The sequence below is a fragment of the Clavelina lepadiformis genome, chromosome 1 (assembly GCF_947623445.1).
Source record: "Clavelina lepadiformis chromosome 1, kaClaLepa1.1, whole genome shotgun sequence".
Lineage (NCBI taxonomy): Eukaryota > Metazoa > Chordata > Ascidiacea > Aplousobranchia > Clavelinidae > Clavelina > Clavelina lepadiformis.
In genome coordinates, this window is record NC_135240.1 from 11,352,576 (window position 1) to 11,369,908 (window position 17,333).

Genomic DNA, 17,333 nt, shown 5'->3' on the forward strand with positions numbered 1-17,333 from the left:
ACTATTAGTATTATTATAAGATAAAAATTATGTCATCTCTGCAACAACTTTTGCATCTGCTTTTATCCCATGCGTTGAAGAAGTTATTCCAGTATTGGCAATTTTGTTTTCATAATTATTTACTCTTCCGAAAAAGTTAATATGAACAGTTTGGCACCCTATTTAGCAACGTTCGAGCGCTATCTTCTGTCTACCTTAACCCAGTAGCGACTAGAATCAATAGTCAAGTACGGCAATGACAATTTATGCTATTCGAAATCGCGGACACACACTTCAGTCATCTCTGTAGTTTTTGCTAGGTCCGCACAAAAGCCAATTCTAAAATTAAGAAACAAGAGAGTAGTGTATAATTTTGGGAACCAAGTGCCTGTTTTACCATAAATTGGTCACGCAGCTCTTGTTACAGATAGGTGGTTTTAAAGTTTAATTGAAGTTAAACTTAGATTAAAAGGCAGATTTGGGTTAGGTTTCAGTTCAATAAATAATATAGTATATTAGAACATCTAAGTTAAGTTAACAATAGAGTGAAAAGACTATGAAAAATAGCTTCGAACGTACGATTTTTTTTTGGAAAATACTTACACCCTTTTGCACAAGTTAGCCTACCATACATAGGCGTAGCCAGGGGGGCGAAAGGGGCCATGCCCATGCCCCCCTCCCCCCACCAAATTTTCAAAGATTGGATTCCGAAGTTGAGCCTTTTGTTGAAAATATAATGAAATTTGTATATATGTTTGTATTGTTTTTGTATTGTATAGTTCCCATGAACTCATCAAATATTTGCTCCCAGCCCAATGTTTGTTCTGGCTACACCACTGCTACCGTACATATAACTTATCTTGCTCACATTTAGATATGGCCGGTCAGTTTTCATACAGTTTCTGCCCTGCGAATTATGCATATCACTAGGAGATCACGCATACGGCGACTGCCTAGTCCCAGCGACATTGTTGTGAGAGATAGATCAACAAGTACGCAGGCCAGTTCCCATCTAACGCACGTCCACAAAACGTTTCTATTAAAATTGTTACCCAAAGCATTTCCTGTGAGAATGAACTGATACCGTGGAAAACAAGTGTAAAACGCGTTGATAAATCACACAGTTTGGGCCGTGCTAGTTCCTATCAGAAAATTAATAGTAATAATAAATAATTAGTTCCCCTAGCAGTGAACTTTTACCTCCATCGCGCCCGTGACGAAATTATAAAATTATTGATTGATCGCAAAGCTACTGCAATATGGTGAAAATAGCACCATCGATGAGCGAATCGACGACTACCAAGCATTACATTTCAGAAAAACAGCTGTTGAAGGAAACGGCACAAGAACCATTTGGAACCGACAACTGTAGCAGACTATATCGAAGCAGGACGAGACGCTTTGGATTTACGATCAACCAGCAGTACAGAAAAGATATTATGCTTCATTGAACGACGCTCTGCCTTTACAGAATGAAAGAAAAACAGTAGCCTTCTGGAAAAACAGAAATTTTCCCGAACGCATTTAAATGTATTTAAAAAATGAAACTTTACACTTCCAGCAGATAGAATATAAATGTGGTCCAAGCAGAGGCTATGAAGTACAGTAGTACAGTATTAGTATCAGTCTGGCCAATATACTTTTCAAGCAAGATAATGATAGGCCTACAACGTTTGGTGATATTTGAATTGATGATGACCATGAAAACCATGATTGATGATGACCATATCTTTTAGGTTTTACAAACTTTGGTATAGGAATCTTTTGGTAGTTAGTAGCTTAGTCCTAATATTTTTTAATATAAATTACCAAATGGCGCTGGAAGTCCGTAAACAACCTAAATTAATAGTCGTGCAGTCTTATCACCAGTTGTTACAGTGTTATGCTCTTCGTATTTGGGTTTGCAAATGAAAATCAGAGTCAGAAAAGTCATTACGGGAGTATAATATTAACATTTTCGTGGAAATTACCTTATATTCACACTAACTACAAAGTCTTGCGCAAAAAGAAAGAATTTCATCCAGGTCACATTAAAACTAGGAAATTTGAAATGGCAAATATGGGCACATTATTTTCAGCTTTGGTTATGCGGGGATTTGCTACCTAATAATTTAACTTTGTTTGGGGGCTAGTATGATAAACACAAGTGGTAACATATTTCAGTGAATTTCTCATCAGCAAAGCCTCAGTTCTCGTGCTACTGAGCATTTACAGACGAAGTGTAGTGACAATACCAAAATTCTTGATCAGGCTGCTGTTTGCTCTTCGGCTTAGTTTAATTGCAATGACGTTTGCCAGGATTCAGTTACGTAATTGTAAAACGCCTTGACCTCTTTTTTCCCCGCACTGGTTGTTCTTTTTTCCTATGTTCCTCGGTAATCCAGTCAGCAGTCGACTCAAGAGTTGAAATGACGCCGACTAAGTGATTTGTGCCATTTAGGGAGGTCTATATACCCATTTAGGTTTATATTGTAAAGTTGTGTTACACTGTTTCGATTCGCTATTTAACGTGTATGTGTTCAGTGACTGTGAAGTGTTTTACGTTCGTAAGCGTACTTAGTCTAGCACTAACATGCGATTAACACGTTACTGAGAAGCTTGCTTTGATGAAAGCCGTTAATCGTAGTGTGGCGACAGTACAACAGACTGTTTATAAAGTTTAAATTGAGGGTGCAATGAACAGCAATGTATGAACCGCACTGTATTAATTGTATGCCCTTAATTTAAGCAAAGGCGTTATCGTTTTGTTATGAGAGTGATAGTTTCACCAAAACTAGGTCACTCATCCCATATTTAAAGATAGGTGGTTAGGTTAGGAGAATTGCTACGGAAAAACTTGATTTTAGTTAATTAGGATTTAGCTGGAATTAGCTTTAGACTGGTAAGTATATTTAGTTACGATATTGGTATTGCCAAACGAACAAATTTTGTGTTGTTTTGCCTCTAGTGTTCGTTCTGTGTAAGTAAGGTTTTCATTGTCGTAGAGTTTGCAATCAAAAGCGCTATTGTGGTGATCATGTTAACTGAAAATGCTGCATTGGTGCTAGCGAAAAAGCCACAGGCATTAATGTTCAAACAGGAAGGCTAGCTTTAATGTAAACAGGCAGTCTATAAAAGTACACCGCGTTTCCTTTGGTAAGACGTTTTCATAGAAAGAACGTAATACTTAAGAAAGCTAAATCGAAGTTAACATTAGCGGCTCAACTGGATATTTGGGAGTGATAGGGTAACATAACTGCTTAAGTACGTTCCACCATAGCGCATTTTATTCCCAGTGTTACTCTACTAAATGTACAAATACAGACTCACTTATTTTTCGTTACTCCCAGTGTGCGCGTAGAGCAAAAAGGAGTTTTCGTTTAAGTGGTTTACATGTTGCTTAGCGCATGTTACTGTACTTGTAATACTTGCACAGTTGTTCTATAACGTCATCGCTGCGGGAAAGTTTGTTTGGTTCCATTTTATACCATGTTTCACATCGATTTCAGATTTTTCTTGACTAACTCACTAACGTTGTATAGGTTATTAGTTGTATTGTGCTTTTAAGTGTAACTACTCAATATAGGCTGCAGTGCAATTGTGATAATGTCTGTAAAGGAAGACGTATTTGGAGTCAAGCAGGAAAACACGTTAGATTTTAAGCATGACAGACAGTCGAAAGCAAACTTTCAAACGACCGATTTGCTAGAGCAATTGGGAAGCACTTACGTGCTAATTACCCCTTCACAAGTAAAAAACAAAGATGGTGGAGCGATGAGAACGGGTGAAATGCTCACCATACCAGCAGAAATTTTTCTCAATATGTTACAATCGTTGTTAGCTGTTAGGAAAGTGGAAACGTCTGATGCGTGGACTGAGACTGGGAACGAATTACTGGCACAAACGGCTGAAGTTGGTGTAAACACAATGCCGCCATTGGAAAAACGTGACGTTGGCTTAACGGCACATTACATCCACCATAACGCTGGAAGCATCGAAGCCAGCCCGACTGAAGATAAAGCTGTTTCTACGGAAAAGATTACCACGAAAAATGTGACAACGCTCACCACGAGTCTATGCGAGATTAAATCTGCGTGTAGCCAGACTGATGCGATTGCAACTAATAATGTTAGTACACAGATTTTCCCGGTGGCTATGAAACACAAACAGACCGAAACTAACAAAAATACTATTTCTAAAAACAGTGTTAAATCAAAAACAGTGCCGACACAAACTTCACCTTGTTGGATACGTTGTTCCAAGTGTAAATGTTATTACTGGTGGAGAAATTCAACAATACCCAAGTCAGATGGTGAGAAAAGCCGAAAATCATCCACAACCAGTTACACGTCTCAAAATTCAAAACGCACCAGATCAACAGAACCAAGCAGTAAAGACTTGCAGGATGTTTTAAGCAGTGTGCAAGAGAAAGTGAGTGCTATTAAGGTCTCGGATTACAACGCAAACGCAAACGATATAACCAATCTTGACCCTATGCAATACATCGACTGCTATCTCTTACTTCTCTCTGATTTTATACATTATTCAAAAGGCACAATGCCAGCGTTTAAAAGGCTGCTGGAAAACATAGTGAACCATATCTTGCTATTGACATCTTATTTTAAAAACCAAGACTCTTCGACAGGAACGGTAATCGCACTGGACCAATCGGTTCTTTTGCTGACCAGGAAAAGTGGGAAGTGGGATTTCAATTCTGCGCGGCACGACGTACTGTGCAACAGAGAGAAACGCAAAGCCAACACATCAAGCCCTGTTAACCAAATACGTGTCATCTCAGAAGACAGTACCAAGCGTTTTAAGACCGAAGCTTACAGCAATCCGCAGACCACGACTGACTACACCGACTATTCTTCAGCAAACATTTGCTTGCATTTCAACGAAGGCTCATGTTATGTACCAAACTGTCCTTATAACCACGTCTGTGGACATTGCTTTTCCCCAACTCACGGGCGCTTAATTTGTCCATCACTTGCGGCCAGTGATGCGAATGGGTCACCTTACTACCAAGCGATGCCCCCAACTCCTGAAATGCCGTGGCCCCCTGTATATCACCCTAACAATTACATGGGTTAAATACTGGCATGTTATGATCGTAAATGTTGTTTTTATTGCTGTTATATTTATTCGGCACTACTGTATTACCTCGAGCACAAGCCGCGCGGCTAACATTTGACATTTTCTTCATTTTTGTGCAGCTGATTTTCGAATACGACTTGTCAGTATTTGTAACATCTGTCTAGTAAGCGTAGTATAAAACAAACTCAGTACTATCGTATGAAACCCAATGGAAATTTATCTAACTAATTTATATCATCTTTGATAACAAATTTGATGGCATAATTACGGTCACTTTCTCGTAATGAGCCGTTCGCTCGTATTTAGTGCAGTTTATATTTAAGAGCGGCTAATTTCGTAATTACTTGTCCAGTTCTTTGTGAAGTATGTATGAAAAGTCGGATTATACTAAGAGGCAATAGTAAATTTTGCTTAATACGTACGGTGTTGTTCTTATTGCTGTATAAGGTTTTTGTAGCATCATTTTTTTTTAATGTATTTCCTTAGCTTTCTCAGAGTTTGGAAATAACAAAAAGTTCACCAGAAAACGCAGAAACGGTCATTTTGCAACCCAGAAGTGTGTTGTATTTACACAGGTTAGACATGTGCGCAATTATTTCGCATCGAGTAATTGAACAAACATGACATAGATTTGGCAATCAAAAATTAGTGGGTTGTGAAGTACTTCGCTGCTCTTGTGTGTATCGCGTGACGCATTTTTGTGTTTCGATATTCCTCAAACGGGACGTTGCTGTGCAGTGCGTATACTCGAAATTGAGGATAACTGTGTTGTCAGCCATTGCACAAGTACATAAGTGCCATCGCATAGATACACAATCCAATACATAAGTGTTGCTCATTAACAAACTATAGCAACAACGTATCTACTTACAATTGCGGAACTTTTGTCGTAACCTAAAATTAAGTTTTATGCTAAACAGGAAGATTACAGACTTACCTGTATTACCCGAGAAGTGCCATGATAGGATGGTCCTGTATATCCCTTCCAGCGCCTCGGAAGCTGGAAAATTGACCGCAAACACGCAGAAATGCCGCTGCAAAGACAAACGTAATGTTAAAGCCTTTCGATTGGCCTCTTTTTATACCAGAACCACGTAAAATGTACGAAAGGTTAGACGTTTTCTCAACTCAATTTTTTAGAAGAAACTATAAAGGTAACTTTCCAGAGAGACGTGGTCTCGAGCCAAATTGAGGCCTAAAATTATTTTTGTTTGTTGCATGCGCAGTCGGTGGTTTGGTGTGTTGATTCTAAAACTGATGTATGTAAACTTGCATATGACTGTATGCATAAAACTTTACAGTAAATTTCCTTTCAATTTTTTTGTAAGCGAAAACGGGTAATTCAGCGTTTGGGTCGGTGGGTTTTAAAACAAGTTCATGTCTTGAACAATTGAGAATCTCAGTGAGAAACATTTAGTGTAGACGTTGTGCCTAAACTTAGGGAATGGACGGCCAAGTCACTTGAAGATCCAATCCAGAGTTACTTTTAGAAAGAAGGTTGTTTGAAACTTTTAGAAATGTTGCAAAGCGCCATTTTTATATTGATGAAGCATTGCAATCAAAGTTGGGCGTCTGTGTGCTGAATACCTGCAACCTTGGATTAATCGTGAAACTGCCCGCAGTAGGATTCATACAAGAGATATACTGCGTACTGTGAATGTCTTTCAACGATAATTTTGCTCGATCGTACCTGCGCAATAAACAAGGCATATGGTTTAGGACGCAAAGTGCGCTTTAATGCATATGCATGTTTAACATACCAGTGCATGTAATCCATGTGCTGACGAATAAGCGTATGAGGACCAACTGTACCGTAGGTATCCACTTCGGGCATGTTGATGTCATCCAAGAAATATATCAACTTTTTGGTGCCAACCGGGCCGTAGTTACGACCAGCTTTCTTTTCAAGATGCTTCTCAAGAAGTCCTAACATATCAAATCAATAAATCTATAACAAATCTTATTTACCAAAATGACCGGAAGCACTTTCAGATAAGGTACTTAAACAGGTTATTCGTATAGATTGATTTGTAAAGATCCCACTTACTCTGCAGCATTGCTGGTGTCGTGTAATAGTTAAATGGGACGTTGGCGACCATGTAATCGCCAGAGAGCTTCTTCAATGTGTCGGACACGAGAAGAGATTTTCCGCATCCGGCGTTTCCTACCAACATCACGGGACGACCTTTCTCCACAAGAAGATCAATGAAATAACGGAGTCGCGTGGTCTCCTCTGTGTGTACCAGGATGGACTGGAAAAACAATTATCATTAAAAATTGAGATTATTGAGAAGATCGAAACATTCCATCAGTGTCTGCTGTTTAACGTACAGCACAAACAAACAAAAACAATCTAAAAAGTTTAAAAAACTATGCAAGTTTAAATAATGCAAAATCGATATAAAATTGATTTTTTTCTTTTAACCTGAATTGGAAGGTCAGGGTCCATCTCAAATTTGGGCACACGCTCCGACCAGGGTAAAAATTTCCGGGTTGCTGGGTCAATGCAGAAATCAAAGACTGTCCCAGTTGATGGAAATTTAACCTGTTTGAATTCCTTCACCCACCAACGACTGAACTCCAACCGGTAGTCTGTCATCTGAACACGAGCAAACAATTGAACGAATATCATTTAATGTTTACTGATATGTTATTATCAATGGTTTCGCTTTCACAGGCATTAATGCTTGGGATTTTGAAACGCACGGTCATGGATAGAATATTGGTGAAATATGTTTATACGCTTCTCATCGACAAGGTTACTGCGTGTGCAGATCCGAGCAAAATGGCTAACTTCTTATGTGATCAAAATGGCTAAATTGGTTAATTTCTCACGTGATCGTGCAGGGTGGCACCTCCAAACGCCCAAACAGCAGCAAATACGAAAAACAGTTCGTAGAGTTCACGCGGAGAATCGGGAGGAACTGTCTCTGGTGTCAAGAGACACTCCAGCAAATAACAAAGGGTCTAAAAAAGAGTAACGAAAGTATGGAAAAGCCCAAGCCCAATATGCTCTTAAAAATACGGCTGGAATTAATAATTACTTCTACAATGCATATCGCGATCAACATTCGTCACCTGAATCATTGTATTATCCGGGATTGGTGTAATCGTTTTGAATGATGTTTTCACCGCTTCTAAACAAGTCGGCACGTATTTGTCGAATAAAATGGTGAGATTGGCGCGCTCAGATTGAATCTTTCTCGTGTCTATCCAGCTGGTTACAGGCCTGGGAATTATTGAAAAACGATTTGATTTCAAGTTAGTTCAGAAAATAACGCTTCAACTCCACACATTGAGAACCTTACATATGTACGCTATGTATGTGATATTAATCTCTAAGCTAGTTTGAAGTTCGGTATTTAAACGACACCGTGATGGTATATACTTACGGGTTCCAGCCAAGATCTTGTGGATTGACGTAGAGGATACCGGCACGAGAAACAGTGGCTGGTGTCGCCGATCTCAAGTGATAAATCTCGAAAAGAAGACGCATGGAGTTGGTGAGCGGAATGCGTTCATTGCTGGCCAAAGTCAACATCTAAAGGTATTTGTGGGGTCAGCAAACGGCCAGATTCATGAACTGTTACATCTTATGACGTATCACAAACTTTGTTGTCATCCATGACTGTGTTGAGTGATTCGATCCACATCGGATCGATGTCTCCATCCAGCACAATCCACTTCGGACCGTCGTGGGTGATGTTGGACTGGTCACGCATCGTACTCGAAAAAAGTCCTGTGGAAGATGAAGATTTCAATTATGAAGATATAACGTTTTAAGATTTCAAAGATTAATCAAGTGTGTATATTCGAACTCCCAAGTTTCGAAATTCATTATACGTATAACTATAATTTCTAATGGATTTGACAAAATTAAAATTATGACCCAGCTCAAGGACTTACCGTCCTTCCATTCCCTCGTTGCAGGGTGGATGAAACCAAAGAGTTCATCGGTGGTCAGCGCTTTAGGGTTGAGATCATCCCACACGGGTCGGCGTTTCGCGCTCTTGTGCGTTTCGTGCAAAGTTTTTAATATCTGGGATTTGCCTGTGCCCGCGTTCCCTATCACAAACACGGAGTGACGGACCGCCAGTAACTCCTCCAATTGCACAACCTTTATTACAAGGAGATGTTTATAAATTTATGTACATGCTGGCAATATTCCCGAGGAATTCAACCTTTCGTTTAAATAAACATAAAAATTTCAATACAAATGTTTTAGTCAAATTTTCATTTCGAATATACGTTTCACCATGCCAGAGTTGTAAGCCGGGCCGGGCTTTTCGGGTCAAGTTCGGGCTCACGTTTGAAGAAAACATCGGGCCAGATTCGGGCCCGAATTTATACTCACACTCTGCCACATTTGCATCGTAATTTCACTTTTTTTACACCAATGTGCATACGCGTAGAGTGCTCAAAACCTCCCGCAGAGAGCAAAGCGAAGCTTAGAAAATGATGACATTCAAAGAATGGCATCAAAAATGACTTTGCTTTATTTAGTAAATTTAAACTTTCGGGCCTAACTTGGGCTTCACATAAATTTCTGGGTTCGGTTAACAATATGAAGCCCATTTACAGCTCTGCACCAAGCTCTTCAAAACGGAGAAATTTAGGGTGAAATGTTTTAGTACATTGTAACAAAACGCAAGCTTGGTCGAAGTACGAAATTACGGGTAATGTCGCATTACGACCAGACACCAGACCCAAACAGAAAGATGTCTCAGATGTAAAGGCAATTCCCGGGGAGCGAATATCAACAGCTGACTCAATTGATTTGCATTTCAAGAAAGTTCACAAACCATTGATTAACAAGCAGGATATATGTGGCACGCGATTATGGGTAAAATTGTATGGGCAAATAATTCACCTTTAGGATAAAGTTTTCTTCAGGTTGAAGCTTCATCCGCACCATGGTCTTCTTGATGCTTTTCTCAAAAGCTTCATCTCGTTTTCTTGGAACATCAAGAGAAGGAAAGAGATCGCCTAAAACAAAATAATCTTTCAATATATGCTTATACTGACGATCTCTTTCTTTTGAAATTTAATGGTTTAATCATTAAACCCATTAAATTTTCATAGGTTTTGCGAGCAATGGAAGGTAGGTCTAAACACTTTTCCGTACCTATTAATCCCATAAAAATTGGAACGTCTTCCGTCACGATTTTAGGAATGTTAAAATCCCTGAGTGCTCGCATCAGGACTTGTTCCTCTGGTCTTTGACGATCCGCTCGCTTCAGCGCCCCAGCTACCACCAGTACGCTCTTCACGGCACGTAGACCCCAGTCATAATGATACTATGAAAAGTACATTGTGTGATGCTTGTGTTTAATGTAAGTGCAGTTGTATTTATGTAATTAGGGGCGGTCCCAATACTGTAACTAAAACACTTTAAACGCAAAACAAAATCAGTCCCATGTAAAGCGGAGCAAGCGTTAGTACAGAGTAAATAAGCGAGGCATTTCACAATTGGCTACATCAACCGCATGAGTTTCGAATACTCTTAGGTCCAAATGCCAGCTGTCTGCACTCGTTTACCCACCTGTTTTGAGCATAGTTCCTTGCAGAGATCGTAGAGAGTGATAAACTTTCGTGCTAGTAATTTTGCCTCGGTAAAACCTTCAGACACCAACATAATCTCACATATCATGGCGATGTCAGGTACCACCATAGCGCAAGGCCTGCTCGTCAATTTGTATGAAACAATAATTAAATTTATTAAAATGAGATAAGCAAAATACTTTACGTAAACCTTGAAATATTCATTTTCGATGCCGCTATTATAATACCACACTTTATCACTGACCGGAAAAGGGCTTTTAGGTTTTCCGGAAGCTCAGTTCTTCCCGCGTATCCTGGATTCATTGTAATAAATATTCCTACGCTCGGCACAAGTCTGATGTCATCACCGAGGAACATGAAATGTTCTTTCTTGGACTTCAAGGCATCCTGGATCATTTTCACCTAAATTGGTGATCCGGAAGACAGCACATTAAAATTTAGCTTAAAAGAAAAGCTCAAGCCTAGCTATTTGTATGGTGATTTGCATATCAGCACTTGTTTAAAGATGGATTCATTGTGTAAATTTGACTTTGAATAGTTATTCACGAGTCAACATATATTTGTTTAGTTGTGCTTAGAAATGTTTCTGATCTATTTTTTGCTTGAAACTATATCGTTTTCTACATACAGCTAAAACTTTTTCTGCATTTTCTGTATCTCAATCTCTGTATTACGTAAAAATATGCATTGGGTTTTTGGTATCACACTAAACAGTCGGCAATCCAATCGTCATAATTTATCTGTTATTATATCATGGCGATTTTGCTTGCGAAAAGATAAGCATATAGCAATAGTATAAGATTTAACGACTCAACCAAAACCGTCCGCAACACGCCATAACATAGGTAAATACGCATAGAATTGACAAACAGAATTCTTTTAATAATTACCTGCACGGCGACCACTGAGAGCACTTCAATGGCAATCCTGTTGAACTCGTCAAAGCAACCCCATGCACCCGTTTGCGAGAGTCCTTTGTAGATATTTCCAATAGATTTGTAATCCATCTGCTCTGAACAGTTGAACACGTAGACAGGGATGCCCAGAGCCCGTCCCAAATCCTTGGTAGTTTCCGTCTTACCAGTACCAGCCGGACCGGCGGGCGCTCCACTCATGGTCAAGTTCAGTGACTGAGTTAAAGTTATGTAACATCTAAACACAAGGACGGGAGCTGAAAACCTGGCTTACTATGCGACCGCTATATGAAAAGAACGCGTACTGTGTATAATATTGCGTATGGGAAGGCATGTCGATAAAATGACCTGATATAAATTATCGAGTGGGATATTTCCGCGTTACTGAAATGTTTTAACTTATTACTATAAAGTATACTGAAAGTCTACTGATAAACGGAATATTTTCTTCCGATTTGTATTCTTAACAACTTATGTCGCAGTTGCGATGACGAGAAAACACTTTCTATTTCACCTGTCTGTGAGTGGTGTAATGACCAGTCTCGACGTGTTACCCAGGTATTCATACTTGTACTGAAACTGAGCATTGCAGATGTTCGCGTAACAGTTTTTATCATCCTCGTCCCATCGATGACGTAGTTGGGACAGCCACGTGAAAGCCTGCGATGACGTCACTTTCTCTGTGATCAATTTGCCCACTACGTCACGATTGTGAACGTCAATAGTGCAAATGGTCATGATCTTTTGTCTAAGTTTTAAAGACAGACGTCGTTGAGTACAAAAGCGTCAGAGCAATGCGATAAATATCAAATTTGTGTAATTTACTGCTTAAAATCAGAAATAGTAATATTAAATTTATAGTTCATCGTTAATTTGGCAGTCATATATCTGTAAAAAGATATTAACGAGAATGCTCATGAAAATCATAAAAACAGGTAAATAGTTACTATTGAACTGTCGTGGTATTAAATGAATGAACAAAGCCAGACTTTTCGTTAAACGTCATCACCTGTCGAGAGGATCCAAATCACCAAGCAAGTGACCAATGAGGGTGTTAAGCTGGGTTACTTGCTTCTTGTGATAATCCTTCATCGCATTTTCAAAACCTTCCTCTAATTTCTCGAAAGCGATTTCGACCTAAATTGAATAAGAAATGCTATGTGCAAAATCTGAATCAATCAACATTAACCCACACACAATAATCATTAAAGTACGCTTATTGCTTTGTTACTGTTTTACGTGCTGCTGCAGCTGCATTTGCTAATATTGCTTGATTTGAAAATAGGTAAAGTAACACAGCCGTAGTAAACAACAAACAACTAAAGACATTAACAACCGAGATTAATACGCGATTGTGTGAAGAGATCATGATGAAAATCAATTCTATTTTACGCTCAAAGCTTACTTCTGAAGACCACCATATCTGGGAACCAGTGAGAGCAACTTGAGCTGGATAATCAAACAACCATTGGTCACGCGCTTTCTCCTCATAAGCAACAAAGGCATCCTGAATTTCTTGACGAACCGTGCTACGTTGTGTGGTCTCCAGTCGATTCAACCACGCTTCGACCTATGACAATAATCAGATACAGGATATTACTGCAACTTACATGTAGCTGCATACCTATATTATGAGTGATTAATATGTTATAAAATTTGTTCTGTGTTAATTGTGTTTATATTATTTTGAGCATTAGTATTTTTAATAGTTCATAGTAACGTGCTGAAACGATTAACTACCTGTCCAACAAGCTCACAGACTTTATCAAAATCAACATATTCTTTTTCCTTGCTGTACATTCCCAGGGCTGTTTTGGTGACTTCACCGTCGCCGTCCTTTTCAAACCGAAGGTTGTCGATGTTGTCAAAAAGCTTTCTCAAATGACGAGTAACCTGTTAAAAACGATGCAAAACGTATTTGTTTTAGTTTAAGCCTTTTCACGACCTACTTCCTGTTTTAGTGTATCAATATTTTCATCATGTTTATGTGGTACTGAATCCTTACTTCTGTTGGTTGTGTGCCTTTTGAGAGAATATCAAGAAGGTCAGCAGAAGAGACGAAGTAGAAACGAGGAAAAATAAGACGTTTCGTGTCGAGATATTCAGCCAAAGCCTTCTCGCAAACAGACAACCTGCCAACAGAAAATCCATGATGAGCTTTATTAACACTCGAGACATGAAAAAATCTGTATTTCCTGGTTAAAGATCAAATCACTTTCCAACAAGTTAAATTGATTACACCATTTACTGATTAGGACAACAGAATGGTGAAGTCAACACACGTTTACCTTTCCAAAAGATCCTCCAGCTTCTGAGCGAGTCCTGGCCTATTTGTTGATTCAATGACGTTCTTAACACGCTCCGATTCCTGCATTAGTTCCTTGAGATCTTGATCAATGGTTTCGAACCTTCGTGTGTCTTCTGGAAGTTGAGCACGGATGTCCTAACATGATTTAAAGTAAAACCAATGTCTCTAGCCAACATCAGTCAAACGTTGCATCAGCAGCAATAGCAATTAATTAATATTAACCAAACATCAGTTTTAAATCAGTTTACCCCAGAGCCAATAAAAATGCTTTCCAAATGCATCCAAGTTCTTTGCACTTCCAACCAAGATTGAATCACAGTGTCAGCTGTAATCAACTTCCGTTGCCATGACGCCACTTCCTCCCGGAAGTACTCCACAAATTTAGACATCAGCATATTTTGAAGTTGAACCTTTAACCATAAGTATTAAAACTTATCATTAAGGGAATCAAAATTATTAGTATCAAAATCACATAGGCCAAAACAAGTACATAAATTTGGTAGCAAAGAAAAGTTTTGCCCTTGTATTCAAAGCTAAGTATTAGGGTCAAGATGTAAGAACAGCGTTGGTACCTGGTTGTCTTCAAGAGTTTCAATGAGTTCCTCATCCGAAACAACCATCGCTGTACCGGTCGTATGATGTCGTTCGTATTGAAATTCAACAGTCGACCAAGTTGCTCGCATTTCCTGGAGAACCTTCTCGATTGCCATCTCCTTCTTTGCTTTGTCGACGATTCCCTTGACCTGAACAGGAAACAACATTTCGTTAAGTTATGCAAAAGTAATATTGTTAATGTTTTCGTTATTAGTCCAACATTTTATACCCATAACTTGATTCACATGAAGTCTAGCAACATTATTCTGCTAAAATCTTCCAATGTTAAAAACCTCATCCTCCACACGGTGGAGTTGAAGAGCAAGCAGATCAGCGAGTGTCGTATCATCACCCATTTCGAATCGAACTCCAGTCGCGGTCATCAATTGCTGCCAGTGGCGGTCGCGAATAGCTGGGCTTTGTAATTCGACCACAGCCCGTAGCGAAGTGATCATGTTTTTCACCATTGAATCTAGTCCACTGTAAGCATCCCAGGCTCGTGTTTCTGACGTAACAATAGCCATAGTTACTGTGAAACACGCCGTAGTACTCTAGCTATCGCGCAGTGAACTTGACAACGTAAAACAGTATTTCAGTATAAGCGAAAAATATTAACTCTGACAGGACAACCTGTAACTCATGTAACAGTATACTAACTGTGCCAGCGCATAACGCACGCAAATCGTAAATGTGGTGAGAAGTACTGTACATACTGGATACAGTGAGGTTGGAACCGTTATCTTAGCGTCACTGTTATTATACCTTTATCGAGCACCCGAATTTCTTTAAGGAATCTCCTTAGTTCCATGTCCATGTCATCGACATTTATCTGCCTCCAGCTGGTCAATGTCCAGTCGTCCAGGCTTGTGCGTACCAAAATAATGGTATCCCAGAGTGTCTGGCAAAATTAATCGCATCAGCACTACGAACTTATACCTATAACCAAGTTTTACCTGACAGATCTTCACTTAAGGTAATAGCATTTTAAATCATCTTATTAGTGCAAGGTTAAAGCAACTTATTCAAAGCTTCTCAAGAATGTCGTTTAATACTGCTAGTTACTTTTAGAAAACGTAGTTCCCTGCGGCATGCACGCAGTTGCTTGAAGTCGGGAATAGCAACCTCAAACAAAGCGGCAGAGATCTGAAAAGAAGATATTGTTACTTGCATAGTTACAGCCAACAAGCAACACATTTTTCTTTGGAATGTATAGTAGCAGCGTCTAGATAAGTCATTGTACCTGTAATGCCTCCATTTCTTTCTCCATTTCACAAGTGGCGCGTTCCATTTTGTCCAGTGTAAAGTAAGGTTGCTCAGATGTGTACTGGAATGGCCCACGTCTAAAAATTATTCATTTCGTTTAAGTACGAAGACAAGGCTATAAAGTAAAAGCGTTTTTCGTGAAAAGTAAACAGTCGTATAATTACTTCCTAAAATCCTCTCTGAATTCGTGTTGCTTGACATCAAAGGCCCAACAGCGTTTCCGAATAAGTGAAACTTCATTTGCTTGGAGCGGACTGACGTTATGTCGTACAGCTGTAGCCTGAAATGTTAATTGTCAGTTAATATCTGGCAATTAGTTATATTTGGTTAAATTTTAAATACAGTTACAATTATACGATTTAACTATTTTGCATACCGATTCATGTGTTTTAAATTTGCACCTGTTTTTTAGTTGTTTCCCATTTTTCAGGAAGTTCTTCAAGCTGCTTGCTACTTTCTTCAGGTAGTTCTTGTTCATACAAGTGCAGAAGTTCAATAGTTTCCTTCAACGGTTCAAACATCTGGTCCGTCGCCTTGAAAAAAAATATTATCAATGCCATTGAATCTTCATCTCATTTTCCGAAACGGCTGGGACTGGAGTTGACTGAAGATATGTCAATATTTACCTGTTGCCTGTCTCGTACACGGCCAAGATTTCCCATCACTCTGACCAGAGCGTCATAATCTCCTTCCGGAACCTTCTCCTGGAGCCCTTTGTCAGTGACATTGATGAAATCCTCCAGGTCTTGCAAGCTAGAAGACAGTTACAAAACTTTTTAGTTACAAACTATTTAATTTATCCTATTGTTATTTAATCAGTGAATAAACCGATTGAATTTGACTTTGATTTTTGGATGCAGTTTCTTACCTTTCAACGACATGAGTGAGCAGATATTCCTTGAACATGTAGCTCCATCTTTTTATTATGTTTAACAGAGCTTGCTGGAAGGGACGGATGTCAACTCGGAACCAAGAGGAGAAGATCTGATAAAAAAGCTTATCATGCGGCGCTACAACAACGCTTGTCAAAACACAACATAAAGCATGTCCTAATCTCAAAAATAGCATTAAAAGTTTATTGTTAACTACATACTGATATACCTTTTTCTTTTAAACCTGACTGCTCTACAATAAGCATAGGAGTAAAACTATCGTCAACAGGTAAAGTTCACATACTCGTTTTTCCGGAAGCTGCAGCACTTCATTGTATGATGCTTCATACGCATCGATCTGTCGACGGAACTGTTCCAAGGTTGGGGGAGATTCTGGAACTCCGGTCTCAGCGTGAGCTTCAATTTCTTCAGCGGTGAGGACATGATTGTAAAGAAGGAATTGCCTCATGAACTCCTTCCGATCATCCAACCATAAATAGGCATATCTGTGCATGAAGATGCATCAATCAATGGGTTTTGCAGCGATTGTGCGCAATCAGTTTATAATTGCTATTCAAGTTTATTACATCAAACGCATGCCATAATGTAAAACAAGTTATCCCATGTATAAGACGTTTTACGTCTTTCTTGTCGATGTTTCAAAGTCAAGGCAGTTCTATTTCAGATTTTTCCTATACCAGCGGCTTCAAACAAAACGCAATCAAACACATGCTACACTTGCCAGCACTAAACCACTACTGTCCA

At 39.1% G+C, this 17,333-nt stretch overlaps 2 protein-coding genes across 2 annotated transcripts in view; one reads left to right on the plus strand and one right to left on the minus strand.

The window, feature by feature from the left end:
* Window positions 1–17,333, minus strand: part of LOC143469164 (dynein beta chain, ciliary-like) — a 45,388-nt gene that overhangs the window by 21,126 nt on the left and 6,929 nt on the right. Inside the window, exons 22-53 of the mRNA XM_076966752.1 lie at window positions 16,873–17,074; window positions 16,565–16,680; window positions 16,323–16,449; window positions 16,098–16,229; window positions 15,861–15,976; window positions 15,674–15,773; window positions 15,496–15,576; window positions 15,196–15,331; window positions 14,727–14,938; window positions 14,412–14,582; window positions 14,088–14,249; window positions 13,820–13,974; window positions 13,537–13,663; window positions 13,272–13,424; window positions 12,937–13,101; window positions 12,541–12,668; window positions 12,046–12,279; window positions 11,508–11,769; window positions 10,862–11,019; window positions 10,598–10,736; window positions 10,181–10,352; window positions 9,926–10,041; window positions 8,962–9,172; window positions 8,667–8,794; window positions 8,448–8,596; window positions 8,134–8,284; window positions 7,891–8,022; window positions 7,481–7,654; window positions 7,103–7,307; window positions 6,816–6,981; window positions 6,643–6,745; window positions 5,993–6,089 (exon numbers count right to left, since the gene is read on the minus strand). Of these exons, the coding sequence (XP_076822867.1) occupies window positions 5,993–6,089; window positions 6,643–6,745; window positions 6,816–6,981; window positions 7,103–7,307; window positions 7,481–7,654; window positions 7,891–8,022; window positions 8,134–8,284; window positions 8,448–8,596; window positions 8,667–8,794; window positions 8,962–9,172; window positions 9,926–10,041; window positions 10,181–10,352; window positions 10,598–10,736; window positions 10,862–11,019; window positions 11,508–11,769; window positions 12,046–12,279; window positions 12,541–12,668; window positions 12,937–13,101; window positions 13,272–13,424; window positions 13,537–13,663; window positions 13,820–13,974; window positions 14,088–14,249; window positions 14,412–14,582; window positions 14,727–14,938; window positions 15,196–15,331; window positions 15,496–15,576; window positions 15,674–15,773; window positions 15,861–15,976; window positions 16,098–16,229; window positions 16,323–16,449; window positions 16,565–16,680; window positions 16,873–17,074 (4,880 nt within the window). The remainder of the gene's footprint in view (window positions 1–5,992; window positions 6,090–6,642; window positions 6,746–6,815; window positions 6,982–7,102; window positions 7,308–7,480; window positions 7,655–7,890; window positions 8,023–8,133; window positions 8,285–8,447; window positions 8,597–8,666; window positions 8,795–8,961; window positions 9,173–9,925; window positions 10,042–10,180; window positions 10,353–10,597; window positions 10,737–10,861; window positions 11,020–11,507; window positions 11,770–12,045; window positions 12,280–12,540; window positions 12,669–12,936; window positions 13,102–13,271; window positions 13,425–13,536; window positions 13,664–13,819; window positions 13,975–14,087; window positions 14,250–14,411; window positions 14,583–14,726; window positions 14,939–15,195; window positions 15,332–15,495; window positions 15,577–15,673; window positions 15,774–15,860; window positions 15,977–16,097; window positions 16,230–16,322; window positions 16,450–16,564; window positions 16,681–16,872; window positions 17,075–17,333) is intronic.
* LOC143469172 (uncharacterized) lies at window positions 1,534–5,700 on the plus strand. Its single transcript, XM_076966765.1, has 2 exons — window positions 1,534–4,389; window positions 4,604–5,700. The coding sequence occupies exons 1-2, from the start codon at window positions 3,565–3,567 to the stop codon at window positions 4,610–4,612; spliced, it is 834 nt and encodes a 277-aa protein (XP_076822880.1). The 5' UTR covers window positions 1,534–3,564; the 3' UTR covers window positions 4,613–5,700.

Coding starts and splice junctions, on each gene's coding strand:
- LOC143469172 (XM_076966765.1), top strand. CDS start 3,565: ATGTCTGTAAAGGAAGACGTATTTGGAGTCAAGCAGGAAAACACGTTA.